The 15,393-nt window shown below is 37.4% G+C and overlaps 1 protein-coding gene across 1 annotated transcript in view; it reads right to left on the reverse strand.

Moving 5' to 3' along the window:
- The window catches only part of LOC135471500 (axotactin-like), a 104,649-nt gene that overhangs the window by 55,929 nt on the left and 33,327 nt on the right, over window positions 1-15,393 (reverse strand). The window contains exon 6 of the mRNA XM_064750760.1: window positions 5,217-5,384. Coding sequence (XP_064606830.1) covers window positions 5,217-5,384 — 168 coding nt within the window. The remainder of the gene's footprint in view (window positions 1-5,216; window positions 5,385-15,393) is intronic.

A 15,393-nucleotide genomic window follows, 5' to 3' on the forward strand; every position in this document is an offset into this window, starting at 1 on the left:
AGAGACAGCTCATAGGGAATTGCAATAAAGACAGCTCAAATGGAACTTCAACGTACTGAACTGCAATGAAGACAGATCATACTGAGCTGCAATACAGACAGCTCATATGGACCTGCAATACAGACAGCTCAAATGTAACTCCAATAGAGACAGCTCAAATGGAACTCCATGGAGACAGCTCCAATGGAACTCCAACAGACAGCTCATACAGAACTCCAATACAGACAGTTCAAATGGAACTCCAACAGAGACAGGTCAAATGAAACTCCAACAGAGAAAGTTCATATGGAACTCCAATAGAGACAGCTCATACGGAACTCCAATACAGACAGCCCAAATGGAACTCCAATACAGACAGCTCATATGGAACTTCAAAACAAACAGCCCAAATGGAACTGCAACAGAGGGAGCTTAATTGGAATTTCTGCTCTCTCTTTATACACACTTCATCGCCGACTGACTTGCAGTCTCATTTTGTGCACACTTTATCACTAGGAAGATTTTCACCTCATCAAACTGTGATAGAAACAAAGCCATCTCAATCTAACAAAATACTACATCATCAATGTGGTCTGAAAACCTATAAAGGTGGCAGTGAATCTGGTATCTGAAATATGGCATTCAGATGGCAAAGTAATGAGACGATCACCGGCAGCCTGATCTTTATCTGACATCTGAATAAAGGCAGGGGAGGTAATTGGGGCGTGTAGACGACACAGATAAATAAGTTTGTCAGCCAACTGTCGCAGTATGTCTGGCTTTAAGTACACTCTTGTAAATGATAGCCTAGACACACATTTAGTATTGTAATAAATGCTGACAGCCTCTACATACTGAGGATGGTTATTACTAATACATGTATAATGTACTCTACCCAGAAACAGAAGCAGAAACAAATACTATAAAAACACCTAAATTTTAAGTACACATACACATAAAGCAACAAGTGAAAATAATTAAACTGTCAAGATATACATTATAATTATAACAGCTATACACATAAAGTAAATTTATTGCTACGCAGATAGTGTCTGACATAAAAGTGAAACCGGCTACATACTGTTTTATTTGCAACATAAGATACAATAGAACATATCGCATGTTTCTTGCTAAGTTTTGCTCAAGCCGTTGGAATTTAATTATACATTCATAACATTTTAATTTGTCCCAAGTAAAGGTAAAATATTAAAGAGACTGACAAGAAATATTTTTGGACACTGGCTAATATTTTATCATTTTGGACAAAATTCCATTATTCCAATAGTGGTTCCTCACAAATTATTTCGATAATTTTTTTTTGTTTTTTTTTTTTACTATATGGGCTATCTGTGTGTTTAGGCGAGACAAAGAATTTTTTAAGGATGGCCTTTATTATGGGAAGGGAGTGCATCAATGAAACCATGCTGACCTGCTGATGGCGTGCTATAGCTGGTGAATGGGCTAGTGGCATGTCACTACGAACATTTACTGTCCTTTGCCTAAAGTTTGGTATGTAGAAGGCTATAAAATGATACTTTTGATGCCAAACTTCACAAAACAAAATCATGTTAAATGGCCCCATGAGGTTTAGGAATGCTAAACTTTAGCAGTTCATTTGCACGATATTTAATGGCACTAGTATTACTCCGTCATATATATATGCCACACAATATACTAGTATGATACGATCACTTATCTTTGTTTAGAGCAGGAAAATAATGTTATTCTGCACGCTGACAATGAGACAAATGGGGATAATAATCAGAATGTGGTGTATGTGATTCCCTGCTGTGTGAACAGGCACACACTATGTACATGTATGTTTGATGATAATTATGACCTTTGTAGTCCTTTATTTGCACACTATGCAAGCAGAAATCTGAGGACCGCATCAATTTACAGTTGTAACTATAAACAAACCTGTGCCATACGATGTGTAAACCATCCATGCGTTTATGTGTACCCACACAATTACATGTATCACTTTTGATACACCAAGAAAAAAAAAAAAAAGCGGTAAAACGGTGTCTATCTAGGTTGATATTATCCTATAATCACAGGGGTCAGGACATTACCAGGACATCTGTATCAACATTAGACTTACCATCTAGTGTAATTGACTGTGGATTGACTATCCAAGTGTCTAACCTGTGACCTTGGCCAAGGTCACTGCATAAATATCACAATACAACGACCTCAAGGTCTTTATCATTTTACACTAAACTTAATTTTAATCAAAGTAAAATACAACAATAATTTTAAGGTGAACAGCATATGTTTTAGACTAAAATTTAACTAAAGGAATACAATGGTGTTAACAGATTGTTCAATTATTTTATATAGGTTACATGTACATGAATTTCCAAAATTATATGTTTGACCAGAAGTAATGTTTTGAGTGAATCCTGCAGCCTATAATGTTTTCCAAATGCCACGGCTTATCTCCATTTAATCCTGTTAATTTTTGAAGGTCATGACACTGTAGTGGTCCTCATTCACCTGGCAGCCATGATGTAATTCAAACTGTTACATTTTATGAAACATGACTGAAAGACATCACTAAAATCTCATGGCATTCTAAAAAAGAGATACGTAACACACATTTTATTCAAAAATTTAAACAAAAATAAAAATCATTATATCATTAGCTTTATTTTCAGTGGTACAACCTTTTGTTAAATCAGGCAAGGGTCCTCAGTGGCTCAGATGGTTATGGTGCTGACTCGCTGCGATATGAGGCCCCTGACCAATGGATTTATTTAGTTATCTGATTGGTGTGTTATGCCATACTCAAGAATATTTCACTTATACGATAACGCCAACCAATAGTACGGGGGGAGAAAACATGGCAGAGCCCGGAGGAAACCCACGACCATCCACAGGCGGCTCGCAGACCTTCCTATGTACGCCTTACTATGAAGCTGTGTGTTTGAATCCAGCTCTGGCTTTACCGCAGACACTTCTACTCATAAACTTGTTCATCGCCATGTCAGAGAAAAATCCTTCAGCACAGTGCATGAAACACCCAATCAAACAAATAAAGTAAAAAATATCACACAAAGAGGCCTTTAGACAACAGTTTTCGAAAAGCTGAAGGTGTTTCAGTTCACAGACTTTATGTACTACATGTACAAGTATATACACGTTATTATAACAGCTATGGTAAAAACTGCCCCGTAAACTGACAATGTTCCCACTGCATAAGCTTAGGTATGAGCTCATAAGTCAGAATAGCGGATCGGGGAAGGTAGGGTGCTGATGTAGGATCCATGCCGTTTATGTCCAATCTCTAGGAATGGCCGGCTGCCTATGTAGGCAGATGCATGGGATGTGGCTTGATAGGAGACAAGTCAGTCTCAAACAAGCAATCATATATGAGCTCAATTTGAAGCTACAAATTAACTGTCTTGTCAAGTCGACGTAGATTGGAGTCCATGACATATTACATATGTCTGACCATAGAGGTATATATACAAGGAGGAACAACTCGGGCTCCTCAAAGTGTTCAATGAACGATACCGGCACAGCAGGACTCAGGCTTTGTTTTAACAGGGAATTAAGCTGTCTGCCATATGACAGGTCTTCGCGCATGCGCTCTCGAGACCATAGCAGTTTTGACACCTGGGGTCCCATCAGGTCTACAGTTGTACCCGAAGTGAATGACAGGTCCTATGATTGTTATTTGAATACGGTGCTGACTCCACATTTGTTTATATTTGAATACTTGTTTGCTTATATAAATTGATACCCCAATCTCCACATAATGAATGCTGTTATTAGATCATGATCTTCCTGGCAAATTTACCAGTTTTTCCAAGCAAGGTCTGCTTCCTCAAGAGGCCGATATCATGCTGGCAAGTGTATTTTTGTAGTTGTGTTGAAAAGATGGTACATGTTCACCCCTTATGACATACCATCTGCTTGAGTGATATTAAAGACTTGCTTAGGGGAGCTGTAAAATATCATCCATGCCAACAAAACCTTTTTTTTCAGGTTTTTTTTTTTTTTTATACAACCAAAGAAAAGCGACCGTATGACTTGTTAGATTAGTACTTGGAGTTTATAGGGTAAAGTGTTCAGTTATGTGAACAGACTCTAGCTAAAGTTGTTGTCGTCACTGCTGAGTGAAGCTTCCAGCTGCTGAGCAGCTAGTCTTCATACTTTAGAAGAGAGGCGGCTTGGCCAGGAATGGATAAAGGAACAGTCCAGCTGATTGGATGTCCAATCCAGCGGGCATGTCCTGCAGCTAAAGGCATATCCATGCACTGGACACACAGACGACTGTCTGTTCTGACTTTTGAGCTCTTCCCTTAGTTAGATGTACAATTAAACCAGGCTCGTGCATGTGATTCAAATCATAGTTTTAAGACCTCACCCGTCTCATTTTTCTTATACAAACAGCATATCACTGTGGCTAGCTTGCCTCAAGCCATGTCATTAAATGGATAAATTATAGGCATGTGGAAAAAAAAAGACAGACACAAATTAGACAGAGCTGTGAAAACTGTCAGAACTGACATTCATCACTAAATCATTTTAAACACCTCCACATTCATATCTAACTGTATTCAGGCAATACATAAATGTCAATACACACTAAACACATGACCATGTTAAATTTGTATATTAAGCAGAGTTGAGCACACTGTATACAAAAACATCAATGCTTATAATGGGACTATATACGTACATGTACATGCAAGAAAAAACTGTAATACCCCACTCCAATTCTTCTATTTTTTCACATGTTTTGTTTTCAATATATGCATCTTTACAATTTGACTCTAACGTTAAATGTACATACACAGGAATAGTGATGCGTTTAATTTACCATCTGACATCTGAACTACATTCATTCACCAGGACTTCCAGCTGTGTAACACCTTTTTATCCATTCATGGCTAAATTTCACAGCAAGCTTTGTTATTATTTTGTTTGATTGTTGTTTAAAGCCATACTCAACAATATTTCATCTATTTACCCATGGTTTCATGGGTTTAAAAACCTAGAGTGCCTGGAGTAAATAGACTACATTTGATGAGTTGCTGGTAAACTCTGGACTTGAACTCAGAGCGACTGCATTGGTGAGAGGCTCCTCAACTGAGTCATTATGGTGCGCTGGGACGCAGGTGTGCAAGGTGTGTAAAGGCGCACTATTGCTGATGCTACACACTTATTTCCTTTAACTCTAACACAAGAGAATGCTGGTAATTACAGATTATTACACACAGACTTACCGCCAAACGATGTGACTGTGGTGAGGTTACTCCACACCAGGACATTGACAGCACTGGCCAGTCCATACGGCCTCATCTGTAATGTCTGGTTATCTAACCTCACAGTCGCCTGACCCGTCTTCCCATCTACTGTCACCCACACACGATGCCACCGGTCATCACTCAAGGCTTTAAGAATACAAAAACAGAAATGGACATATTAATTTTTTCTAAGACAATGCTTTGAACACCTATTTTTTTTGCTAACTTTACATTTAATTTGATGCTCTAATATGAAATCTTTATGTGCAGATTTATGTAGCTTATGTAGAAATCTTGAATAACAGTAAATAAAAGTGGTTATTTCCTCAAGAAATCAAATCCCTTAATAACAAAGTTGAAATGCAGATTTTACTACGGACCGACTGCGGTCAACCAGACCAACCCTGATAAGGAAGTAGCCTAACCAAGCAGTGCGACTCTGTCACAGCCAGGTCAGCAGTGTAACTCTGTCCCAGCTAGGTTATCAGTGTGACTCTGTCCCAGCTAGGTCAGTCATGCAACTCTGTCCCAGCTAGGTCACCAGTGCCACTCTGTCCCAGCTTGGTCAGTAGTGCCACTCTGTCCCAGCCAGGTAACCAGTGCCACTCTGTTCCAGCTTGGTCAGTAGTGTGACTCTGTCCAAGCTTGGTCAATAGTCCGACTCTGTCCCAGCTTGGTCAGCAGTGCCACACTGTCCCAGCTAGGTTATCAGTGTGACTGTCCCAACCAGGTCGGCGGTGCCCCTGTCCCATCCGGGTCAGCAGTGTCTCTGTCCCATCCAGGTCAGCAGTGCCTATGTCCCAACCAGGTCAGCAGTGCCACTCTGTCTCAACCAGATCAGCAGTGTGACTGTCCCAATCAGGTCAGCAGTGCCACTCTGTCCCAACCAGGTCAGCAGTGTGACTGTCCCAATCAGGTCAACACAGTAACTGTCCCACTCAAAACGGCCCCAGTCTGTTCACAGGTTTTCATGTTGCTCAAGTGAAATCAGTAAACTTATTTTGCCCTGACCCAGTCAGGTCACCCACCTGACACAGTCAATGAATCAGAAGAAGTCATTAACCCATGATAAAAAAAAAGATAAAAACAGAATAAAACTAAAATTTAAAATCCACCATTTTATTATGTCCGCTCTCCAGGTTTTAGACGATTTCTCAGGTTTTCTAGGTTCCAACAGCACAAATATGCTTTCACAGGAACAACTGCTGGGACGGTCCACATTTCCAAAAATTAAATGATTTTTCAGCTTTATGGTTTATACTTTAATCCTCAATTATAAAAAAAGATTTATCCAGACAGTAAAACAAAAATATAAAGTGGTGTGGTGTAAGATCAAAAAGCAAATAACACTATTTTAGGCATTGTTGTCATCTGCTTGTGTTATTATGAAAAACAGACAGTTTTCAATACATTCATAGCAGTTTTCAATACATTTACGTCGATTTCTAAAGAAACCATGTCAAATCCTCATTCAACGACCTTCAATGGTTCAAACATTGTCAGTAAAATTAACTTTGGGACAACTCATTTGACATACTTAATTAATGCTTTGGGAATACCAATTTTTCCAAAAGCTGACAAATATCTTCAATACATAAACAAAAAATAAATTTCACCTAGTAAAGGAGATTTTCTGAGGTAATGTACAGTGATATCTTGTCAGATTGAAGTTGGAGTAGGGCTTTAAATTTACAAGTCGATGAGAGGGATGATAGTTTGACACATGCTCCACCTTGGCCAGCCGGCAACCAATATCTCAAGAGATTCTTTTGTGAGTGTCACGTTAGTGTAGGCAAAGTTTTGGTTCTTGTATTGTGTACAGTCTCCGGACAAAGTCAACACTCTCAAGTCGATCAAACATAACTGTCTTCAAGTACTTGAAGCAGTACCATAAGCAGGAGGTCACAAAACTGGCAAATTTACAAAGGTTGTGACACTAAGCCATTCACAAAAGTCCAGAAAGGTAATACCAGGTCGCTATCTAAATAAGAACTGACAAACTAGGAAACTTGCTGTGCATACCTTTCTGTTATTTTCTACGTATGACAAATTTGACCTATAGCTGCAGCAAAAGCTCATGTTAGCTTAAACCATTTCTACAATTCTTTAGAAAAAATAGCCACTTTGCTTTCATTCTGCTCAGTTTTTCTTAAAAAATCGGTTCACAATTTACGATTCAGGGGGTGTCAAAGGCTTGTGCTTTACCTCAGGCACTCCACCCATAAAACTGACCACAAGTGAATAATTTTTTAGTATGGCATTAAGCAAATCAAATAAATAATCACATTTCCTCCTGAAATGGATCAGTTAAAAGTTCCTCAGATGCCAAACAGAACAAGTGCAACAAAGAAGGTATTATTTCTTTTCATCTGACTGCATCTTTATGCAGCTATACATGTATCTACACTACCACTAATTTATCATGTTTATTTTCAGCCATGTTGAGTGCTGTTTTTACATCTAAAATAGCATGACATTTTACACTGTAATGTATAACCTAACACATGATTACAACACTTCCTTTTCAAAGAACTCACACATGCATAACTCTTAAACAGTTACACAAGTACATAACTGTAACATAGCCATTAAAAGTATAAAAAAAACTCTAAGACTAGTAATAAGCTATTTAATTAGATCCACATGTACCCTAGTTGATTTTGACCTTACAACTAGGTATATTTATTTAGGGTGGGAAGTCTCCCCCTTAAATATTCTCAAATGGTCACGCGCAAGAGCTCAGTGGGATGAAAACTTGACTGAAGATCTCGACAGATGGGATTTATGGACCATTATTTCACAACTGTGAGAGGGTTGAGCATTAAAAGAGTCCATGTGTGGGAGCCCTATCCACCCACACTAAGGGCAGAGTGCCTGCTACATACAACAGATTATCCAAGGCTGTTTTATTTGATGTCTCCATCCAGAGTCATTAACCCAAGCACAAAGAACCCCCTGAAAAACCCAGCCACTCTGGCATCTGGGCCAATAAAACTGACTGAGTGGCACATTAAAAAGGCAGATAATACAGTGTGAAACAGATGAAAGCCGTAATCTAGTTGATCCACTGAACAGCTAAGCATAATAAATAAGCAAAGTAACTAGGAAGAAATTCATTTTGACCATTGTGACAGGCACAATTCTCCTGAAGATGACTTAATTAAAGTCGAAATATTGAGATCCTCAAATTGAATGTCTTCGGAGTTACATGAGCTTATTAAGGAAAGCTGTAAAATCAGATGAAATTTTTTCAACCTGTACTTAATCTTCAAAAGATTTAATCTGAGATTGTTCACCCTATATTTTGGTTCTGGAAACTTGACAGTATATTGTTTTACACAGAGTGACACTTGTTTACACAGCCATGAACCTGGTCAGAAGGTTTCAGGGTATCCTAAATAATCTTAAGAATGCCTTCAGCGTAAAATTAAGCAAGCAATTGTATGGGTAATGTATGAATGAAGATTACAAAACCATTAATATTCTACTTGTTCAAGTCACTTCATCATATTCATAAAACAAATACAAAATTTTTCAATCTTATAATTTTCTTTTGCTTAAAGGAATCTTGTTGCATTGGCTCAAATTTCAAGACAAAAGACATACATTTTTACTGTATTTTACCTAAAGTCTGGTATGTAAAACTGTGTTCAGAAGCACATACAGGTTAAATAATGACACTTTTTATGTCTTAAAGATACATGAAAATCTTGGTATACATTTCTTAATGTGGACTATATATTAGCTTCAGTTATATATAACTTCAGTTTCCCTATGGTCCCAACAGTCAGTCTGGAAATCAAGTAGTCTGCTGTGGTGGCGTCAATGATGACAGCTGTGAAAACAGCAGTGTTGGGGAGTGGGAGACCAAATTCAGGACGTTAACCTGGTCCCGTGCTCCCAGTGTCATCATTGATGACGTCTTTCCTAATATCTGACAGAAAATACTAATAACATAGAGCAGTTATTAAAAAATATAAAATATGTTTCCAGGAAGAAATTTTTATTCTTCTATTTTTGGAAATATCTTTCTTCACTCTTCTAATAACCACTCTTGAAAGTTTTTTGGACAAGAAATCAATCAAACTTCACAAAAAAACTCTTAAGTGGCCCTCTAAGGTGAGTGAATCAATTGGAATCTAGCATAATGTTTCACTTGAAAAATGAAAAATACAGAAAACTTTAGGTGATACTCAGTATACTAAAAAATGCTGTGTATATATACTTGGTATACACGTATTACGTGCAGTTTCAACTGCAGGACATACCATGTTTTTAATGTAGATTCACAAAGTGCACAGTCTAACAATTTTTCATCGCAGTGAGACTGAAACAAACATATGTACAAGATATCTAAAACTTCATCAATCAAAATCTTTCCAATAACACATGTAATATGATCGAAATGATCAAAATCACCTCAACAGCAGCTGTTCCAGTCAGCCCCACGAGTCTACAGACTGATTTATTCGTTTGCAAAAGTTTCCACCTTCATGAGTTTTTTTGTTTTATATATATATTAACACCATATGTGAACAAAAGACACACACACACATGAACTCTGCAGAAGGAAACGTGCCTGAAGGACATGAATCACATAAAAAAAAACAAAAACACACACATCAGAAAATTCTTTGTGGTGTGAAGCTTTTCCGTGGAGGCAAGTAAAAAACAGCAAATTCACTTGCGACACATATGTGGCCCAAGTGGGTTTGAAGTGTGATATGGAATGTATAGGTCTGCACCGGTTATCACCAAACTATTACTGTCAACAGTCAGGTTCTTACATTAAACACTGGCCCAATTTCATCCAGATGGCAAACTGTTACCTGGCCAGTTCTCTGGGGACAGAAACACATAACCATCAACAATGGAGGTCATTTGAGGCAATTCTCTCTTGGGTATGTAAGTGCATACTTGTACATTAAACGCATTTTGCGCAAGCCAACACACATACTAGAGTTATTAGGAACACAACAATTTAACCGGTACTGAAAAGTACAAATCTGCATGTACAAAACCACTAAGTACACCTATATATGTACATGTACGAGGCATTTCTATAGATATATTACTGCAGTCATTTGATAAAGATGAGACTATAACCTGCGAACAAGATTGGTTTAAAATCACTTCTACACAATCATACTATATTTTTCTGGCAAGGCAGGTATAAAAAGCATTTGAATTTATTGACAATTCATGTATTTATATTAAATCATTCTGATATATCTTGCCCTTGAAGACATTATAAAAAGCAAATTAGAAAACCAGTTTTTGTGCAATGAATATTTCTGAATATCTCTCTTCTCAAATTTCTTAGCCAATTCTCCCAGAAGATCAGTCCACTTTAAAGCAAATCCCTTGTAACATATAGGCCCTTTCAACACGTTTTACTTTACATAATCCGACAATAATACAACAAAACCAAGACTGTTGTGGTTCTAACATCAAGGCCTTTGTGCACCTCAATCTAGACATGGGATACCACTGGCAAATGCCTGAATAGCATTAAACATCATTAACATTGCAAATTTACCTGCCGAAGTGTTTACCTGGATTGACCTCAGGTGTCAAAGTTGCATACTTCTCCACCTACATGAAGCTACTATGTTTACATACACACTTGTGTACATCGCGTGCCTTAACAAGAAGTATAACAGGCGCTCTTCTCATCTAAAAAAAGTGAATAGCTTTGAGGTTTTAGCTTTTGGTTGCAAATATACGCCTTCTGACTTCTTAAAAGGTATTAAACTGAAAACTCCATGTACAGTAGATGAAATCTAAATGACAGGTTGAAACAACGAAAATTCTAAATCTGTGAAAAACGAATAATTAACAGTATACCAATGGTCTTTGTTAGAGCAAGTCATTGAAACTACATAAAGATACCAGTATGTACTAAAATGTAGATGCTATCTAAATTTGTGAACTCTGGAACTATTTACTTTCAGAATGCGTGTATTAACCTAATGATTATTCATTTATTTATTTGATTGCAAGTATAGGCCTACTGTGGATGGAGGTCAGGTTAAAATACAGGTAAGGCATAATGCTCTAGATATGCCTCGCCAACTACATGTGCAGTACCTGATGCAAATGTTGAACTTGACACCTTCCTTTATTCAACTAACTGGTGTACCGCAGTACTAATCAATATTTGACTTACACAACAACAACCAGCATTATGGCCAGAGAGGAAGCCAGCACGACCAGGACTTCCACTCACAGTGACCACATGGTGAGAAGCTCCTGGCTCACTGCACCAAGTTGGCAGGCTAGCCACCTATGCCCTATGACACCTAGCTTCAAGACACAAACAATAATTCATACACATCTATTCTTACTACAGTTTATACAGGTGGTAAGATTTGTGAAAAACTGAATACTTTGTTTCACTTAAGTTTATCTTTTACCAAGTGACAAATATGCTTGATTATGATTGATTCATCCCCTTTGAGAGTTTTGTGTGAAGTGTGATTTCTCATCAGAAAGACTTTCCATGTATGAAATAACATGTGAGACTGAATAATATGTATCAGTATAAAGGGTAGTAAAACATAACAAAAACTCATTTGAAAATATTTTTATAGGCTAGCAAGAATTTGAGCTTTTTGTATACCTTCTGCAGATGAAGGCTATAACAATGGCTACCAAAAACGAAATCCTGCCACAATAAGCCTGCACAGTTGCATTCATGGGTAACTCCAGCATGAATTTTGTGCCTGCATGATTGTTGTGTAATGCATTTTACGTACAAGTACAACTGTAAAATCTACAAAATTACAATTATTCTATTTCCCTTCTTTCCATTCCAACTATTCATTCTACACACACCTATTAATTAATTGTCTTGCTGCGAGATCAATTGTGCTGTGTTTGCAAACAGGTTCAGCAATCTGAACACAAGGCCTTCTGGGCAACCATTGACTGCTGGCTAGCCAGATCTAATATTGGCATCAGCTCAGGTTATATATAGGAGAAAGGTATGTGTACCAATAGCTGTGAACACACCCTGAAAATGGACAGGAAATCAATAGCTGCTTGTACAAGTACTTAAACCAATACTGTTAGCTTTGCAGGTACAATACTGCCAATTGCTGGTTCACAGCCACCAGACAGATAAAATCCACAAACAGTATCACATTTCAGCAGATGAACTATTATTAGTAAAGCTTCATGTAAGGCCAGACAAAAACACAGGGCCAAAACTGTCGGCTTTTTTTTTCATTCAGACAAGAAAATATAATTCTGAAAACATGAAATGTGTGTAAATATAGTCAGGAGCAAATCTGGCATATCTTTATCTGTCTGGCATCCTGTCTATTCCGGATAATATCACAATAATATTTAGGTATCACTTAAATTATTAAAATTCATCAAGGTCATGCAAGCATATGTAAATTAGATTGTTAACTTGACAGCTTAACTTCTGTTTTTGGATTCTTGGAATTAGAATTGAGACACAAAAATTGTTATATTAATTCAAGTCCATCAAACTGTGGAGGTTTACAACCATAATTTAAATAGCCCTTACATCATAAAGATTTATATTTTAAGTAAAAAAAAACTGCTTCGAAGGATCATTTTTCAAAAGAGTATAAGATGCTGCTGGAGTGCCAAAGGATCCATGAAAAGGTACAATATAATTAAATCAAACATTATGGTTTTAAGGAATTGAAGAAAACTGAGTGAAAACAAATTATTTTTTAAGCATATTTTATGAATATAAATGAACATACTGAGAATGCGGGACCAGATTAGTGCCCTGGATGTGGACTCTTCACCTCATTAAGTTGTTGTAACAGCTATTGCCCTTGACACCCCACTTGACATCACCAGAGTAAACTACATAATTTCCAGACTGAGCACTGGGGCCTTTAACAGGAAAACTGCAGTTTAAAGCCATTTTACACCCCAAGAAGAAAGCTGACAAGCTTTTTTGTACTTACATATTTTGGGCCACATTCTAAACTCAGTATTAAGAAAAACAACAAATTGTTTCATGTATCCTTTAAAAACAAACAAAGGGGAAGAACAAAGTTAGAGCAAATATCTTGTCTCATGTCCTAATTTTTTGTGAGTTCCAGCTGTCAATCTGGTATCCCATGTATAATATCAGACAAATATAGCATATTCCATATAGATCTGGTAACAATAACAACTAACCATAGACCCCATTAAGTACACACAAGTATACATGTCTGAGTGGTTTGCGAATTCTGACGGTCCATCTTGGCTGCAGTATACGGCCAATATCTCGTAGGAGGCTCGAGCTGCTTGTAGCTGTCGAGGACATACAATATTCATAAGCCCTTATCCAGACAAAAGGCCTTAACTTCTACAAGAGAATGACCTTGTTTATCACAGAGACATGAATGTCATAATGCATGTATATGTCAAGCTGCTCAGCAGTCAAAAATAATCTGAAATAAGAACTTTTTTTTTTTTTTTGGTAAAGGAGAATTTTAAACCAAAGGGTGGCACAAAAACAAAGTAGGCAGATTCTTTCCAAGATTCACATCCTTCTGACAGCGCAAGAACGGACAAGCTAATTTGGAATCCTGAATTATTCAGACTGTGTTAAGAGAGCAATGACCTCAAAAGCTGCATCTGTAAGTCACTGCTGATTGGATGCAGGAATGGCCACAAGCAATGAGACATGAAGAAGGGCAGAGGCAGCACAAGCATTACATAATCCCCAAAAAATTTTAACCTTTAACATTTCATATAATGTGACAATCAGTCAATGTTACATGCTCATTAGTGACATTTTACTTTTTCAATCTGTCGTTTGTCTGGGGTGGCTAGCACATTACTGCTGTGAGGCTATAAACATGGCCTAAGATGCATGATAAAGGTACCACTGATTTCTAGAAAACAATTCTTTACACATAGGCTATCTAAAGAACAGTAATGTACAAGAATAATCTACAAAGAAAAAAAAACAATAATCAATTACAAAAAAACAACAACCCAGAGTTATGAAAACCAAACTGTTGTGGGCACAGAAAAATAGTTTAGCACGAGCGTCACTTGTTTTCATCATCATTATAAACATTGGATCTTCACCAACATAAACATTGGATCTTCATCATAACGTCACTACCTCAACACTATATTCTAAACTTTGTGCCCACATGAAACTCAACGATGAGTTTAAAACAAATAAAAAGTAACGAGACAACACAACAAACACTTTGCCCTCTGAGAATTTACGATCTTAACTTTGTTCGGCGAGTTATAAAGCAATTCATGACAATTTCATGACAATCATGTATACACTAACATGACTAACAAGACCTCTCTTAAAAGACTTTGTTGGTCAAACAACATGAACACACCTTGCTTAATTTCTTCTCCAAGACATCCTTCTTAATATTTTGCTTGGATCATCATTGAAAAAAAGCCCTCCCGACGTACACTGATTTAATCTTCTAAATTCTGCACGTTAACAACACATACATGTAAATGTAAGCAGAAAGCCAGGTGTACATATTCAAACCGTACATATATACAACACACTGTATTTCTACAAGTATTTATATGAAATCACACTTAATGTTATAAATATTAATTAGAATTTGTTAAAAAGAACGGGTGATTTTGCAAAACACCCACGAGAGGACGGATGACCCAAAAACATATCAACAAACAGGAGCTGATAACAGCAGGTGAGAAGATATCTGCCGGTATGAGCAGAGACAGACAGTTTTAATCCCTAATTAAGATGATAAAAATACAGCTAAATATGTGAGCAGAAACACACAGGACTGTGGAGTACAGCATGTGCTTTTTACAAATGAGTATTTCATTATAAAAGCAATCTCCATCTAATATTTGGCCGCAGAGCCACACATGAAGGTTTCGTAACTGATTCACATGTACCTGTACCTATGTAACTTCAAGACAGTATGGATGGCTTATTTATCAGTCTCTACAGGGAGGTTGCAGGATTAAGGAACGTCAGATTACATGACAGATGCCATTTCTGTGAGACACTATGTCTTGGACGGACTAAACTGACCACAGAATGGACATGTTGGAGTAAGGCCAGCACTAAGCTTTCCCAACCAATCAATTCTACCGAGTACATCCAGCTAAGGGAAATGGATTAACTCAAAGACGATAGGTTGGACAGGAGCCAAAATTTAAC

This window comes from Liolophura sinensis, chromosome 7 (genome assembly GCF_032854445.1).
Source record: "Liolophura sinensis isolate JHLJ2023 chromosome 7, CUHK_Ljap_v2, whole genome shotgun sequence".
Lineage (NCBI taxonomy): Eukaryota > Metazoa > Mollusca > Polyplacophora > Chitonida > Chitonidae > Liolophura > Liolophura sinensis.